The 16,973-nt window shown below is 40.6% G+C and overlaps 2 protein-coding genes across 6 annotated transcripts in view; both read left to right on the top strand.

The window, feature by feature from the left end:
* Positions 1–210: 210 nt before the first annotated feature.
* On the top strand, positions 211–13,106 carry LOC136668697 (suppressor of tumorigenicity 14 protein homolog). 2 transcript variants are annotated; one of them, XM_066646375.1, is made up of 19 exons: positions 211–346; positions 1,616–1,796; positions 2,032–2,159; positions 4,559–4,626; positions 4,868–5,061; positions 5,216–5,326; positions 5,419–5,638; positions 6,214–6,356; positions 6,463–6,560; positions 6,757–6,866; positions 7,384–7,517; positions 7,850–7,954; positions 8,164–8,274; positions 8,807–8,920; positions 9,112–9,231; positions 9,909–10,092; positions 10,424–10,695; positions 11,750–11,886; positions 12,224–13,106. In XM_066646375.1, exons 1-19 carry the CDS (start codon positions 260–262, stop codon positions 12,389–12,391), a joined length of 2,685 nt encoding a protein of 894 aa, XP_066502472.1. In that variant the 5' UTR covers positions 211–259; the 3' UTR covers positions 12,392–13,106. The 2 variants fall into 2 exon arrangements, with proteins under 2 accessions (XP_066502472.1, XP_066502477.1); XM_066646380.1 differs by lacking the exons at positions 211–346; positions 1,616–1,796; positions 2,032–2,159 and having other exon boundaries at positions 4,569–4,626; positions 4,873–5,061.
* Positions 13,107–13,947: 841 nt separating this feature from the next.
* flt1 (fms related receptor tyrosine kinase 1) overlaps positions 13,948–16,973 on the top strand; it is a 32,342-nt gene continuing 29,316 nt past the window's right edge. For 3 of the 4 annotated variants that reach the window (XM_066646340.1, XM_066646364.1, XM_066646356.1), the window contains exon 1: positions 14,545–14,815. In XM_066646340.1, the coding sequence (XP_066502437.1) occupies positions 14,758–14,815 (58 nt within the window). In that variant the 5' untranslated portion in view covers positions 14,545–14,757. Of the gene's footprint in view, positions 14,017–14,544; positions 14,816–16,973 lie in introns of those variants that run through there. The other variant, XM_066646347.1, reaches the window with a different exon arrangement.

Genomic DNA, 16,973 nt, shown 5'->3' with positions numbered 1-16,973 from the left:
ATTATGTCACCTTGTAATTACGAAACGTTACCGTATTATTATAGATCAGGTAAAGAAATCAAACAGTCTTTCCAGTCGATCTATAACCATCGTTTTGAACGGACTCGATTTGCGGAACGTGACTCGTTTAACAGATTTGTTTAAAGAGTCGATTCAAACGGTTCAAATATTCGTTCACTGACCGCTCGTCGCTCCAAGCCGCTCAGGACGGTCAGCACGCGGGGGGCTCGCGGACAGGTAATACACCAACGATCAGGCCATGAGGACTTTCCCCAAAAACACGAGTTGCGAGATTTACAGCGTTTCAGGACAGACACGGTGCTCACCTGCAAACTCACCTGTACAGGTAAGAACAAGCAGAGGACTGTGGATGGGGCTGCAATGGAGAAGGACCTACAAACTTAGTGCTTGAAATGGACGGGGTCAGTATGCAATATAGTCGAGTGGTTATAATTCCAATGCATAGATACATTTTGATTTGTGAGGCAGTGTATCCAGGCCTATGCTTATGTGACCCTCAGGTGGAAACTTACCCCATACATACTGATTCTCAGTAAGATAAGGAGCAATGCCTTGCTCCTGAACCCTTGTTATTCTGTCTGCTTGGTTTAACATTCTTGAAAGTGCCTATCAAAGTGTAAAATGTTGGAGTGATGGAGTAGTGACCCCCCTGAGAGGGGCCGTGGGAAACCAGACCCATTGCTTACTTTTTGTGCAAATTCCATAGGGAAATCCCACCTGGATGTCTGAATGCCTTCCCGGTTAAATATGCTCCGAAGTGATGCAGGTGGCCACAGAAGCCAGAACAGAGTTCTGTAGACAACTGTGATGCAGCCAAGCTTCAAAACCTAATGTCTGCTGATACTTTATGTCACATGGAATTATTCAATATGAAATATGAGAGATATACGAGCAAATATATGTCATGCCTCTTAAAAATGTGTTTTAGGCCAATCACTTTATTGTGAAAATAAACTAATATCTCAAACCCTAGGCAGTGTTTTTTTTTTTTTTTTTAATGTATTTAATTATTTTTTTAATGATTTTAAGTAATACATTTGTTTGAGCTATTCTTTAGATACATTACATGAGTAAATTTAAGGAACACTAGGTAAGATTTAGTTTTTTTGCTCCTGGGACTCCCCCTAGTGTAGTTCAGTTTTTCCTGTCCCCCCACCCCCAAAGAAGTTACATAATGCAGTTTATGCAATGCTGAGTCCTGAGTAGCAATGACAGAGGCTTTTTATTTCCTCTCACATGTAAGTGAATCATTACAGTGATTTTGAAGTTGTAAGTTTAAGGTAAAGTATTGCATAGTGTTCATTTAATGAATAATGACTACACCTTTGGAATGATTTTATTTCGGCAATTTATTATTGTATTTCTTAAGGAAAGACTTTTGAAATACCTTCTTTGCAGTATTTAAAAAGATAAGCATGGTGTGTTATGATTCAGTCCATTTTTAAACTTTTGTACTTTAATGGTCAATTGTAAAATAATATGAAGGTTACCTGATTATTCATATAATCAATCATTGCAGCCTAACATTTATCTGACTGTATTTAATGTAGATGGATTACTCTAACTCTGATGCATTACTCTGACTCTGTGGTAGGACGTAAAGGATCCCATCAAGTCACCAGTCTCCTTTAAAAGTGAGACTCAGGCTGGGTCAGACATCAAGAGGCCAGGGGACAAGAGAGCCACCTTCAGGGCATGGAGGAGGTGGGCACTGGGAGCTGCCCCCCTCATCCCACTTTCCACCGCTGTAGCGCTGACTCTCCACTTTTTTACATGTAAGTTAAGCCCCTCTGCTGTGGAGGAATGCAGAGATTATGATCAGGTATGCTCCTCCGCGGCCTTCCAAAGAAAACATGCCAGTTTGATTCTTTATTAGTGCAGGAGAAGCTGGTTAGGAAACTTTCGTCAATGTATGGCGTAATTGGCAGACGACAATGAGCACAGGTCAATCTTTCAGCTGCGTTAATCAGTGGTGTGCTTATTTTACTGCTCAATGCTTTGCCTCTGCAGCCTCTACTTCTCCCTCTGTGTTCTTCCTGGGAGGCAGTGTGGAGTTTTCCAACCTCAGCTTCACACCGGAGCTGGCTGACCCGTCCACTCTCCAGTTCCATATGCAGTCTCAGGCACTCATCCACTACGTAAGCACACAGATACATCACATATAAACGGAGGAACTTAACTACATTAGAACTTAAAAACTAAACTAAAGATTTTATCAGGAATTATAAATATGACCAATGGCCAAATTTCACTCTATGTCCATAATGTGTGCTTAGTGTATGTAAGTAAATTAAATCAAAAGGAATTAATTTATGATGACGCTGTCGGGCAGTTCTCCTCACCTGTACTGACCTTAAGACATAATTCAGTGGCTTTTATAAGGTGAAATTCAATTGACTTGAATTGAGCTTATCTAGGTTTTATCCATGTCCTTCAAGCATGCACACTGCTAAACATCAGATAGAGAGTCATAGAACCCCACTGGATGGTGGACTGTGGAGCATGAGGCGTGTGTTCTCTGGGGTAATAGAGTTTGGGGCAAGTTGTAATGGAGTTTGTGAACCGGAACTTATCCTCCGACATCACCACTTGACTTCACTAAGGATATTTTAGTTGAGTAAAATTCTCAGGTCAATGATATACATTTTATATTTTTACTTAATAAAATAAAATATTTGACTTGATCTGATTCATTTAGAAATATGTCATATTAGGATATTAATGATTGCAAGGAAATGAACCTTATTATTCTTTTAAGGTCCCAGCAAATGACACAACCTGCAGTTATCTATGTTTTCCTAGGTGTCAGTTTCACTAAAAGTAAAAATCTTCAAAAAAAAAAAGAACTGCATAAATGGCACCAATTGCTTTTAGATAAGCAGGTGTCCAGCCACCTTTTTGGGCATACAGTGTACGTAACAGTGCCTGAGGTTTGCCAGAGAGTGACTGTGGTCTCTCTGGAATGTTGCCGCCCTCCAGAGAGCACTCTAGGACGAGGTTTGCCCTCAGCACTTTCGGACGGAGAAGTCAGCCAGATCTGCAGGCCCTTGACCTCTCGGCCATGGTTCTTTATTTTAGATGTAAAGCAGGGAGGGGTGGGGCTCTGGGCTCTCGGCCGCTCTGTGGCCCTCTGAATGTAAAGCACAGTTGTAACCAGAGCCCCTCATCGTGCTGAGAGCTGGTCCCTGGGGAGCTCAGTCTTTCAGAGTCCAGGACAAGAACGCCATTTGTGAAAGGCACAGCGGCCCAGCCAACAGAGTGAGAGGAAGAGCAAAGCCTCAATAAAAACATTGTCTGTGCGCTTCCTCACACAATCAGATGCTCTGTACCTGAGCGCTGAGAGGATCACAGCCTGACGAGAGAGGAAAGGTAGACCACAGGACAGAGAGAAGGCCAGAGAGAGAGAGAGGGTGTGTGTGAGAGAGATTGAATGAACAGCGAAGGAAAAAGTGTTTTTGGAGAGAAGGTTATTGGAAAACGAGTCTGACTGGAAGATAGAGAGTCAGAGGGAGACCAAAAGAAGCTGGAAGTTTGAAAGAGAGGGAGTTTTTGAGAGAGTGAGTGAGACAGATTGAATAGACATCAAATCAGAATATGTACAAAGGTAATGAAAGTGAATGAATGGAATGAGAGATTGAGGTTAGGAGGCCAAAGAAGGTCAGAATATGCAGTGAATGAAAGGAGGAAGGTTTGAAGCTCAGAGGTTTATCTCAGGTGAGGCAACAGGCCAAGAACACATTCCATCATTCCAAGCCTGTGTACTAATTGCCCTGAATGTGCTTGTAGTCCTTGCAATAATGGTTTTTGTTGTGAGTGAATGGAGAGTGTTTGTGAGAGTGTGCCCCTGATTATTAAAGGTAAGTGTGAACTTACTGTCTGCCCCTCGCCACCCTGCGCTTTACTGTGACACAGAGGCTCACACAATGGAGCTCTTGTTGCCCACAGCTCCTGTTGCTCAAAGCCAATCGCACAAGAACAGGGCCTTTTGTGCCAGGGCTGCAGCTCCAGCCTGGTCTACTGATGTCACACCTTGTCTTGTGATGTCATTACCCCTGCAGTTTTGATGTAAGTGTGATGCTGGACTTTAGAAAGTGCAATAATGTCCCAAAGTCTCAGGTTGTCTGAGAAAATTGCATGTATGGCTAAACACTGCACAGTGAGCCTTCGTTTGTCCTGGTCATGTTATCTGTTTTTATGGAGAGACGTGAATTTTTTTTCTCTCCTCACATTTCAGCCCTCATTGCTTGCTAACAGCTCAACACAGAGTCACATGATGGCATATGCAGAAAGCCATAGTTTTAATATAATAACAAATGTATGTTATTCATTGAAATGTTATGAGAAGAAAGTTTGCAATTCACTATACTGGTTCTGTTTATTTATTTTTAAATTTAGGGTTTTTTTTATAGGTAAAAATATAATTTTTTACTGAATATATTATAATATATATTATTTTGCAATGACATTTTCTTCTTTTTTCTTACACTGTGGATGTGTTTGGGTGGTGGAATGATTCGTTCCTTGCTGTGATTCCAAGTTCTCAGAGTTGTACGGGTCGTCGCCCTGGAGGTCATATTACCGACGCACAGAAATTGTTGCATTTAGGTGAGAATTCTCCAGAACTGCTTGCAGCTAACCCTCTTGAATACAGTTTTATAATTTAGTAATTAATGTCATTAATTTATATTAAACAGCTACTATGAATGCATAAATCTGCTTGCTTTAGGTGTATATAATGTCAAGATGAGTCATTGAGCTTCAGAGTGACTAGCTTAACACCTGTTCTATTCCCAATGGAACATCTCTTAACTCTGCAGCCTGTGTAAATGTGTCTCAATGCTGACAGTGAAGGAGTGAATGGACTGAATGTGTACTTCTGGAGCAAGTTTTCTGCTCCGTCGGCTGCAGTTGCAAAGGAGCTCCAGAGAGGGAAGCCTGCTTGGATGCAGCGTCGTCTTCCTGGTTCCAACAAGGTGCTGCACAGCCGCCTGGAGGAACAGTACTACCTGGAGAACAATGAAGACACACTGAGGCTATTGGGTGAGCTCTCTGAATTACATGGACCACAGTTTTCTGTGTTGTTTTATATGGAATGCAGAAAGATTGATTATTTTACCCAAGGAGTGCACTTCAAATCACAAGCCCTGTAATGTATCTTTGTTTTGATATGTTTGGGCCCATTGCTAACCTGCAGGACTGAACCTGGACGATAGTGATGATGAAGACGATGACTCTGACGACAAGGCAGATAAGATAAAGAATCCAAACTCTTTACAGAGTGGCAAGTGGCAGCTTGGACTTCAGGGTAAAGCTTTCTCATTATTCCTGCTCTAGAGATACACTGAGTTGTAAAGCTTTTTTGATTTACGTGCATTTAATTCCTTACTCATCATGCAGCCATGTCTTTTGACCTCTATGCCAAATATGGGAACAATCGCACACTGAGCCTGGTGAGCCCGAAGAAGCCCTATTACCAATGGAGGCTGAGAGTGCCCTCTGGACACGTTGTTCGGCTGGACATAGTTACTCTGCAGGGAGCAACACCAGGGAGCTGCTCAGCCAATAAACTTTCTGCATATGACTTCCTTCTGCCTTTACAGAATAAGATCATTGCCAGGTTTGGGTTTCATTTTACTTTCATTAATCTGTATGTTTTCATATTTTGCTGTTGAAAATTTGACACCATCCTGCACTTACTCAATTCCCAATTCAATAAAGAATTACACAGAATCTTCAACAACTAAATATACATTATGTGGCTGAAGAATATCTTCTAAATGGAAAACTTTAATATGTAGTCTGTCCCTGTGTGCTACAGAAACAGGCTCTACCCCTATGGAAAGGCATTAAACTAGGTGTTGAAACATTGCTGGAGGAACTGTGTGCATTTTTAATGCATTAGTGAAGTCAGGATGATTAGTTCTGAATCCCAAATGCCACTCCAGCTCATCCCAAAGGTGTTCTATGTTGCGTCTTTACATTTCCAACGCTCCTAAGCACAATGACCTTTTAGTCTGTGCTTGGCATTGAGCAGAGGGCCTTGGGGGTATGGGTGCTCCAGAGTGTTCAGTTTCTATAAAAAATATTCAAGCTCTATGTGTCCAATTAAAAAAAACATCTGTATCCACAGTGTGTGCACATTAAAGTAGCCATATTCACTAATAAATTGGGCAAATGTGTGTCCGTTCTTAGGTGGTGTGGTTTGCCGTTGTCTGGATCATCTCCTGTTATGAAACTTACATCGTCTGGAAATGTCATGCTGGTCACATTTTCCTTCAGTCGACAGAGACATGGAGCCATCTTCAAGGCTTACTTCCAGGCTATACCAAAAGCTGGTGCGGGTTTTACACTGACATTAACCAAGTGTTTAACCTATGGCTGAACAAGTATAAATGATCTATTCCAAAGCTTATATCTGTGTTGTTGTTTCTTTATCTTCAGAATGCGGTGGCTTCCTCTCCGCTTGGAATGGCTCTGTGGTTTCTCCTTACTATCCAGCTTACTACCCTCCGAATGTGGACTGCAACTGGAAGATCAGGGTGAGCTGAGGCCCAGAAGGTTTTCCCATGTCCTGATTCTCCTCCTCAGTGTTAGGGCACACACATATAAGACAGGACGAGGGGTGGGGAAAGTGGGGGGGTGATGCACCCTCTTTGAGGTGGTGGCCGAAGGGGCAGGCCACTCCTTTGTGCCGAGTGCATCCTTTGAAGCCGCTGAGTCTGGTTTCTCTTTCAGGCTCCGTTGCCAGGCTACCTGCTCTCCATAACCATTGTGATGCTGGACATTCAGGATTCTCCCGCTTCAAGCAGCTGTGAGAAAGACTGGCTGGAAATTGGTGGTGTCAAGTGAGTGACCACTACTTACAGCTTGATCTCCGTCATCGTTTCCACACTCTTAAATATAAAGGAGCCTAAAGGTGGTTTCAGTGATGTGTCAATGTGTGAAATTTTAATTATTATTATTTTTCTTTATATATTTAATTTAAAATATTTAAAGCTTTGATTTGAAGATTGGGATTTTCTACCAGCCCACACACTTTGAAACAAGACCACTCAGTCAACTGAGATATTCTGATTTTGTGCTCCATCTTACACAATGTGCAATGACTTTAAAATGTCTCCTCATCTGAGGCTCTCCAATCACAGCACAGGACTCGCATTTATGTGAAAGGACACATATGAGCTGACATAAAACTTTAGTCACCAGACACTAACTGTACATGTATCACCAGACATATTTGAAATGGTTCTTCAATATTCATGTTCCTCCCTACACACTCCTACACACTACTGAAAATGTTGAGATGTAGTTATAGTCATGCACTGATGTGTGTAATGATGACCGCTTTTTTTCCATCCTCAGGTTGTGTAATCCGATTGGGGACAGCAGCAGGAAGAGGATCTACTCATCTCCGGTTTTACTACACTTTCACTCAGACGAGTCCTTAACTCACAAGGGCTTTTATCTGGTCTACAGGGCCTTTTCCCCAGAGAGCAGTGAGCACACTGTCTTTTTGTGTTTTCCCACTGTCTACTGCTGAAAGTATGACAATGTTTGGACTTTATGTAGTAAAAGTGCCTTTGTTTTGTGAAGTGAATGTGCCTGGGCTTTTGTCTTGTCCAAATACCTTTGTGCCGTAGCCCTGTTGTGCGTGGCGTCTTGGGCGCTGTTTGTTGTTTGTCTTGGCCCAGATGCTTTGTAACGTTTCTGGGCCATTAAAGGTCAAGTGTACAGTTACAATCTTTTAGCAGACTACCAGTGCATGTAATTTAGTGTCAGCAGTCTGAGTGTGTGTTTGTGTGTGTGTGTGTGTTTGTTTGCAACGCAGCGTGCCCGAGACAGTTCCGCTGTGGAGACGGACGCTGTATTCCTTTGAGAAAAGTGTGTGATGGAGAGAAGGACTGTGCAGATGGCCGAGATGAGGCAAAGTGTTGTAAGTGCAACGTAACTTGCACCATGCTTAATCCAAATGGGCAGAGGTGGAGAGTGTGACTTTTTATTGTATTCATTACTTGGATGTAACTTTCTGCAGTGGAACATAAGTCTGAATATGTTAAGTTAGTTGTGACAGTATAGAGGTCGGATTTGTAGCTTTTATCATCACTGTACACTTAGGCTCTTCTGTTTTGGGTTTCTCTGCAGCTATATGCAAACCAGGGGAGGTATACTGTGGGAGTGGACAGTGTAGACCACATGGAAGCCAGTGTAACCTACACATAACTTGTGGAGACAGCAGTGAGGAATCTAATTGTGGTAAGAACATATATATTGTCCACAAACATGCAAAGGATTAATAGCTGCAACCGAAGTTCAGTTAAAAGTAATTTAAACTTGTTTCTTATCCCAGTGTAATTAGTCTAGATGTATTTCATATCTAAGCTTTACTTCCTAAGCTTTGTACTGATGCTGCAACGCAAAGTAAAAGTAGCTATCAATTCATTCATTCATTGTCTGTAAGAACTTATCCAGTTCATGGTCATGGTGGGTCGTGGAGGGGGCACCAGTCCTTCCCCGGGGCGACACACACTCACACCTACGGACACTTTGGAGTCGCCAATCCACCTTCGCTCCAGCACAAAGCTAATGAAGCTAACTTCAAAAACAAAACATGATTTGGCCTTACTTTTAAAGTAAATGAGAAACTATTTAATGTTTCTTTACATGTTCTTTTTACACTGCTGTAGCTACATGGCAGGAGGATGTGTCAAAACTGGCCTGTGATTGTCTTCTGAGTGATTTCTTTTACATGTATCTTACGTGTCCTCTGAATCTGTTCACTTTTCAGCAGGTAAATGCCACCACATTTGCCCAAATAAAATATGCTTACCCAAGTCTGCCATGTGCGATGGAATCATAGACTGCAAGGACCGCAGTGACGAGCTCAACTGCACAAGAGCATGTGAGTACTGTACCTAAAAACTCCTATTTAGAAATAATCTGAACATTTTAGGACCTTATTATTATGCTGTGTTATTAATCCATGTTCAGCTGTATATGAAGCTTAAATTTTCCACACTGCATCAGTATGTCATGTCTATTTATCCATGCTGAGTACTGATGTTTAATCTCCTATTTGTTTCATATGTATAGTTCATAAGGGCTGTTCACTGACATCCTATAAATGTGCAAATGGGAAGTGTATTAATAAGGTGAATCCAGAGTGTGATGGCATCAAAGACTGCAAGGACGGCTCGGATGAGTTGCGCTGTGGTGAGCATCTTATGAACTGCTTTGCATTGTGGGGCCATTACATAGACTTCAATTCATTTGGAAATATCCCCAAACCTAACCTTAAATTATGTCTTAATAAATAATAAATTACTGCAATAAAATGTAACACCAGCTTGTAGTCTCCACAAAGAAGAGTTTTGATCCCTTCCTTATGATATATTCCTGGTACATACACACACACACACACACACACATATTGTCGCTGTCCAGTGAGAAACATATATTTCCAAAATTGGAAATACATAGGAAACAAACATTTTTAATATTCAATTGATGTCAATGAAAAAGATAATAAAAATGTAATTTTGGAGCTTTTCTCTTTTACACAGTGTCAGGGATAGCTGCTGTGTTCAAATGTAGTAAACAAAAAAAATGGAAAAAATGGATCATATGCTCACACAAACCAGGCCTATTCTTTTTATTTGAAATAGGGTTCTTCCGCAATTTTTTGAGTTTTCGCTGTGTATCCCTTTGTGTTTTACTGTACACTTTTAGACAGAATTGCCATTTGTTTTCAGCGAGCAACATGGTAGATATTATTATCATAATAATCTACCGTACATGTGATAACTGGCTGTTTTAACACTGTTTTATGAATAAAGTTTACCTGGATTTGCCATGGCTGTCTGTAGTATTTACTGCTGCGTCTCAAACAGGCTGTGGGATTCGGCCAAGGAAAAGGGCAAAGATTGTGGGGGGCTCAGATGCTCAGACTGGCTCATGGCCATGGCAGGTCAGTCTGCAGATGGAGCGCTATGGTCATGTGTGTGGAGCCTCTCTGGTGGGAACCCGCTGGCTTCTCTCGGCCGCCCACTGCTTCCAGGATTCCGACGCAATCAAGTGGGTGGCCCAATTTCTCCTTTTTGTTAGTTATGTATCTAGTCAAATCAATATACTCAGTATAAGTATATTTAACCTTTCAATGTGGCTATGATTTATTTCACACTAAGGATATGAAAAAATGTTTTACATATGCTTAAACATTTAAATGGATCTCTCTTATTCTGAGAAACCAAAAATATCTGATGAAAAATAGGGTTTTTACACACCACCAAGTTTAACAATTATTCACACCTCTGCATTAAGTAATTGGTGCCTTTGTCAGCCTAATGGCAGTATAGACACTCAAGCCACTTCTTGTGTGTACGTGTTTTCTCCTTTACACATGTAGATACTCAGATGCTCGTGCTTGGAGGGCCTACATGGGCATGAGGGTGATGAACACTGCCAGTAATGCAGCAGCTACTCGGCAGATCCGTCGCATCGTCCAGCATACTCAGTATGATCAATTCACCTCAGACTATGACATTGCTTTATTGGAGCTCAGCGCTCCTGTGTTCTTTAATGAACTGATCCAGCCTGTCTGCGTCCCTGCTCCCTCCCACGCCTTCACGTCTGGAACAAGCTGCTTCGTCACCGGCTGGGGAGTCCTTACCGAAGAAGGTAACCACTCCCTCTGTGGTATTCAACAGTCATTATTGTGTCATTATTATTCATTAATCATGTGTCTGTGACTCAGGCAATTCATGATGATCAGCAGAAAGTGAAAGATGAAGAATGATGCTATAAATATTCAAACAGTGTAGGATGACATATTTAAAAACTTTATATCAGAGGGTAGGATGTCTCAGCGGCACTGCAGGTAGTGTTACTGCCACACAGCTCCAGGTTTCTGGGGTTGTGGGTTCAATCCATGCCTCAGGAGTTTGGTGTGTTCGCCCCATGTCTGCATCGGTGTACTCCGAGTGCTCCAGTTCAGTCGCACAGTCCAACAACATGTGTTGATAGGTGAACTGGCTGTGTGAATCTTTCCAGAAATATATAATATAATGTGCGATTATATGTCATTGTACTACATGCAGAGATATATGTCTTCTGCATTTAACCCATCTGTGGCAGTGAACATACACATACTAGTACACCAGGGGCTGTGAACACACACCCAGAGCATAGGGCAACCATCCCAGGCGCCCGGGAAGCGTTTGGGTGTTCAGTGCCTTGCTCAGGGACACTTCAGCCATGGATGTTCCCTGGGGACCGGTCCTCTAACCATTAGGCCACAGATGCCCCATATTTGTGTGCGTGTGTGTGTGTGTGTGTGATGCCCTGGTACTCTTTGCTGGGTGTGTTTTGACCTTGTACTTTAAACTGTATTATTTATATATTATATAAGTTTTTCTGGTATAAAAAATAAGTTTTTAGCTACAGTTAGGATCTGACCTTTAGAAAATAAAGGGACTTTTATGGTAACATTTTCATCAGTGTTCTGCAGCTTTCTCAGTTAATTTTGTATTATCCACAGCTCTGTTAGTCATTCAGAAAACATCAGCATTTTATATTGTTACAAATAATTTCTGCTGTATAAACTTGTAGCACAGGAACTTCTTTCAAATATAATCCCAGTGCTGTTACACTTCTTCCATTAAAGTCCCTGTCCTGCCCCCTTCTGGTCAGAAAGAGTGAGAGACATTAGAAACAGGTCTAACTCTGCTTTCAGGTGAGCTCGCCACGTTGCTGCAAGAGGCCACCGTCAGCATCATCAATCATAAAACTTGCAACAAAATGTACGATGATGCAGTCACTCCCAGAATGATCTGTGCAGGAAATATACAAGGAGGGGTCGATGCCTGTCAAGTGAGTTTCCACTTGTTATGCTGTCTGTGTTATTGTATGTGCTGAGAAGCATGGATTAATTGCACTGTGGCTGCAACATATGCCTTTACCTAACAGCTTGTTGCCTTTAGAGGCAAGTGTGTGATGATTTAAACATGAAGTTTGCACGTTGCACATTGATGGATATAATAATCTGTTACTTGTTATTCTAGCTGAGGAAGTAAATGTCAGACACCAACAATGTCTTGATGAGGTACATTTGGATTAAGGGTAAAGTTTTTGGCCGAACCATTGCCTTATTGTCAATATTGTTTTGATTTGAGTGTGTTTATTTGTCTGTTTATTTGTTTGTTCACAGGGAGACTCTGGAGGACCCCTGGTGTGTCTGGAGCGAGGGCGGAGGTGGTTTCTGGCCGGCATTGTGAGCTGGGGAGAGGGCTGTGCCCGGCAGAACCGGCCTGGGGTTTACACACAGGTCATCAAGTTCACAGACTGGATCCACCAGCAGACTAAAGGCCAGGTGTGACACATGCACTCACAGCTTGGATCGTAACATCATGATTTGCACACGCTCTGTTGTTCTTCACTGGCATCAACCCAGCCCCCATGGTGCATTGTGATACAGCGAGCTTCAGAATGTTTTCTACAACAGAACCCACCAGGCCACATCACCTGTTTAACCACTGCCCACATGTCCGCTCCGTACATCTATCCAGAAAGCCTGCCATTAATCCAGGACATGCAAACCTCAACCCAGACAGTCCAAGGCCTTGACTAATGGACATTTTAGTTTAGTGCTTAGACAATCAGTTTGAAGAATGTAAGAAGTGGAAAGAGTTCTCCTGGTGAGATTGTTTCTGTTCGTATATTTGGCAGGTGCTGAGTCACTAGTATCATACATGTATACATAATAATGCCTTGAATAATAATTCTAGATTGATTTACCCCTTACAGGTGCACCATTGTATATTGTTCAGTTGATAAATGCCATATTAACACACTGTGAAACTGATTGTATGTCAAGGAATCATGATCAGTTTTAAGCTCCATATATATATATATATACATTTTATTTTTTTCCCCATTTGATTATTTCATGTTTCATTACTTCCTCCAGTGCCCCCTATGTGAGACACCACATTGCCAGTCTTGACACTGGTAGGCATTAGTTCCACTTTATTGTCTATATCTCCAACACCCTGGTGTCTATATCACAGCCGAATAAACAGTGACCATTTATATTAGACATATAAAATATTAGAATTATATTAAACAGAGGTGCTATGTTAAACTGACTCTGTAATTTGTGGTTGTTTGAATTGCATATATGTATTTTTATTATAGTTCAATTGCTATAGTTCAAAAATGAGAAAAGGGAAGGCGTTACAATTGGGTGTCTACAACAGAGACTCTAAACACAGCTTAAATAACAAATTTAAAATGATATTCATTGTGAATGTCTTGGAGTCTAGTATGCATCTTTCTTTTCTTCTTGTTCGTTCAAATAAGGCATATACTGTTATTTACCAACATATAGTTCCAATAGTAATATACACTAACACATTTTAAGAAACATAATATATTTTTCCTTCATATATCAAGGCTTCCTTCTTTTAGCATATTATTAATAGTGCCGATTGATAAAATGTGTTCCTCTAATCAGTTTCCTTTTCACAGTTTGGGACTATACCATGGTTCATCCACAACTTTTCCTTATTTCTAAACTTGACATCAGTTTCACTTCTCTTCCTTTTCCTGAACGTCTTTAAGTTTGTTGGCACTAATAATGAGGTTTGATTATTGTACATGAGGCCATTTATTTGACCTTGTCAGGGTAGGACAGTGCTTTGAACTTACTTAGTGATGTCCTCCACATTTTATAACCCTTTAAACTGCAGGTTTATCATTTATCATTATAATTTCTTCTAGCAAGTATGAAACTAATATTAATGTAAAGTAGTTAATATAGTGGTAATCTAATGTCTGAAAACATTGATAGGTCTCTAAAGCTTAAATGGAAATTCCAACCTTGAACCTTGTTTTATTTCTGCATTATTCAGGGACTTGTTAATGTCATTCAGAGTGCTTTGCTCTGTAGAAGCTGACAGAGTTTGAATTACCCAGAAATGTTGAAGAACTGGTGTCAGAAAGGTTTGTGATCACAGACAGACACAGAAAAAACACTGACGAAAAAAAAAATTCAATGGGTTTCAATGGGTAGAGGAGTTGAAGAGTGTTAAAATTGTAAAAAGCTCCGTGTGTAAAGTAAAGACAGCTTAAATTTAAATTGAAACATTAAATGAGAACCTTACAGTTTTAAGGCTGTTCACACTCAAACCTCTTTATCAAACCTGACTCTTAAAGAACCCAAGGTGGTTCTTCTACAACACGAGACCATTTTTTTAAGAGAACATTGTAATTACTTTGTATTGTCATGTAGGTTTACGAACTGTAAGTACAGTAATTTGAAGAGTGATGATATGATTCACCTCATAACTAATATTCACTCCACATAAATAAAATATGTGACAAATACACTGAAAGATAAGTAAAATTGATGGCATTTTGTGGTCTGAGTGCGCGCCCCCAGCACGCCCCCATAGCCCTGCGCACTCCCTCCGGCCGTGTGAACTGAATAAATCCCAGCCCATGGCCACAATGGACAAGAGTGCATGTGGAGTTCCTGCATTTTTTTCCACTTCTACAGGACGGTCAGCAGCTCAGTCCTTTTTCCACCCACAGGACACACAGTGAAGGAGGAGCAGTCAGCCTCTTTACTAAATATTACTGCACATTGCTGCTCTCTCCCCATCACTGATCACCTGGAGCATTGTGTGCCTTCACTCAACTTTTTTCCCCCACAAAGAGGATCCTCTGCTGTCCACTCACGTCATGCTGCAGCTCTTTTTGTTGATGCTGTGTGGACTGTCCAGCCAAACACTGGCCCAAGGTAAGAGCACTGCATCCCAATGGGACTTCAGAGAGATGGACCCCAAAAACTATGTTTTAAATGTTTTTAAACTTAAAGTGTTTTAGCGTCGTGGCTAAAAGCTTTCACTTCCTACTAAACGACTGTTTTGTAATAGGTTTGGAATGTTAGTACTTGCTGAGTGTCACGTATGCACACAGTATAAACATTAACACACTACATAATAAATGATACACATCTTACTCTTCATACAGGCTTGTTCTTTCAATCAGCCTTGATGGGCACTAACCTGAAAGCAATCTCATTGAAATTGTACCTACTCTATTCTCTTTATGCACAGTTCAGTAGCAGGTGCATAATGATCTTATGCAGAATTTCTGAGTCACTTCAGTGAGGTTAACATGGTAATGGTATGTGGTTCTGATCAAAAAAAGCTTAAAGCATTGCTAATGTGTGTTCATATTTTTTAAATCACACAACCATTATTTCAGTTCTTAAACTAAAAATAAATCTTTGAAAAAAACCCTTCTTTCTTAGAAGAACACTAATGTTAGAACAGATGTAAATGAGAATAATACAAGTACTGATTGTATGTATGCTGGAGGTATGAGTATGACATGCTGTTGTTATTTTGCAGTTACCTATTTGTGTAGTGTAATTTAATCATTACTTCACTTAAATTAAATCAGAAAAGCTGCTGATGACTGTGAACAAATCAGTGCGTTAGTGGAGTGTATCAAGGAATAATCTGGAAACAAACTTCTGTTCTTCTAATACCTCAACTATATTTGTGAGAATGAGAAATAGGTTTTTTAAATTAATTTTGTACTATTAATGTTATGTGGTGTGCTATGAGCAAAAATGCACTTATTGAAGACATTATCATTTTTAACCATTTCATGAGGAACCTGAGAATTTTGCACTGTGCAGTTTGTGAAAATATTTCTGAGGATGTGGATGTGAAGGGTATTAGAAAATACTTTCAGTTACGTGTATTTAAGTAGAATTTTATTGCATTTATACTGGAAATTCTACCATGTTACAATAATATTTGGAAGGTAATTAATCTGTATTACAGTGTGTTTAGTATAAAATCGTTAAATCCCTTTTGGGCAGGGGTTGGTAATTCAGTTCTGAGCAATTTGGAGTTTATTTTAGATTTTAAAAATCCTGAAAACAGAGAATAATAGAGCCTCGGAAATCACAGATGATACACTTAGATGTGCATCTACAGTTCTATGGAGAGGACTATTTTTTACCTAATATTATTTATTTATTTATTCATTAACAAATTTTTTTTTTGGTAATTTTTCTTCTACTACTTTAATCTTTGTTTTATGTAATAACCACATGTTTGTTGGAGAACGGTCTACCCATCTCTGTGGTTTGGGGTGTTTGGCTGGATTGAACAGGGCGTTGTTTCCTGAGCACTGATCACTTTATGAAATAGAAGTTGTGGTATAAAAGAGTCCTCTGCTGGGTCATGACCAGCTCCAGGAAACTTTGGAGTGCGCAGGAAGCCCCAATCAGCAGCTTAGAGCTAAAGCACACACAAGAGGAAATGAGGTGGGAAATGTTTGGTGTTGATAATCTCCCACCTGTATTCCGGCGAACACAGAAAATAGTCTTAAAACATTAGAGTATTAATTAATTTAACTAATGACAGGTTTTAATTGCCATTTGAGAGGCTGTCTCCCAAACACAGTACTGCCCACACCTGGGGTTGTTGTTTTTTGTTTTTATTTTGTTTTTATTATTGCCATTTTAACGTAAAATATTTATAGCTGTATCTATAAATCTATAAAAAGCTATATCTGGTTGTGCTCAGTACTGTAGCATAGTTGCACAACAGGTGGTTCTGTGGTCACACAGAGACCTGGAGTTGTGGGTTTAACCCTACCTTGGGTCACTGTCTATGACTGGTTTAGTCTGTTCTCCCTGTGTCTGCATGGATTTCCTCTGGGTGCTCAGGATTTCTCCCCAGTCCAAGCACACATACTGATAGGTGGATTGGCTATTCAAATGTGTCCATACGTGTGAGTGAATGTGTGAACGTGAGATACACTATTATGGACTGCCGCCTTTCTCCTGGGAGTGTTCCTGCCTTGTGTCCAGTGATTCTGAGCAGTCCCAGACCCACTGCGATCATGAAGAGGATAAAGTGTTACAGAAAATGTAT

This window comes from Hoplias malabaricus, chromosome 1 (genome assembly GCF_029633855.1).
Source record: "Hoplias malabaricus isolate fHopMal1 chromosome 1, fHopMal1.hap1, whole genome shotgun sequence".
In the NCBI taxonomy this organism is placed as follows: domain Eukaryota; kingdom Metazoa; phylum Chordata; class Actinopteri; order Characiformes; family Erythrinidae; genus Hoplias; species Hoplias malabaricus.
This window is presented reverse-complemented; position numbering and strand designations above follow the sequence as displayed.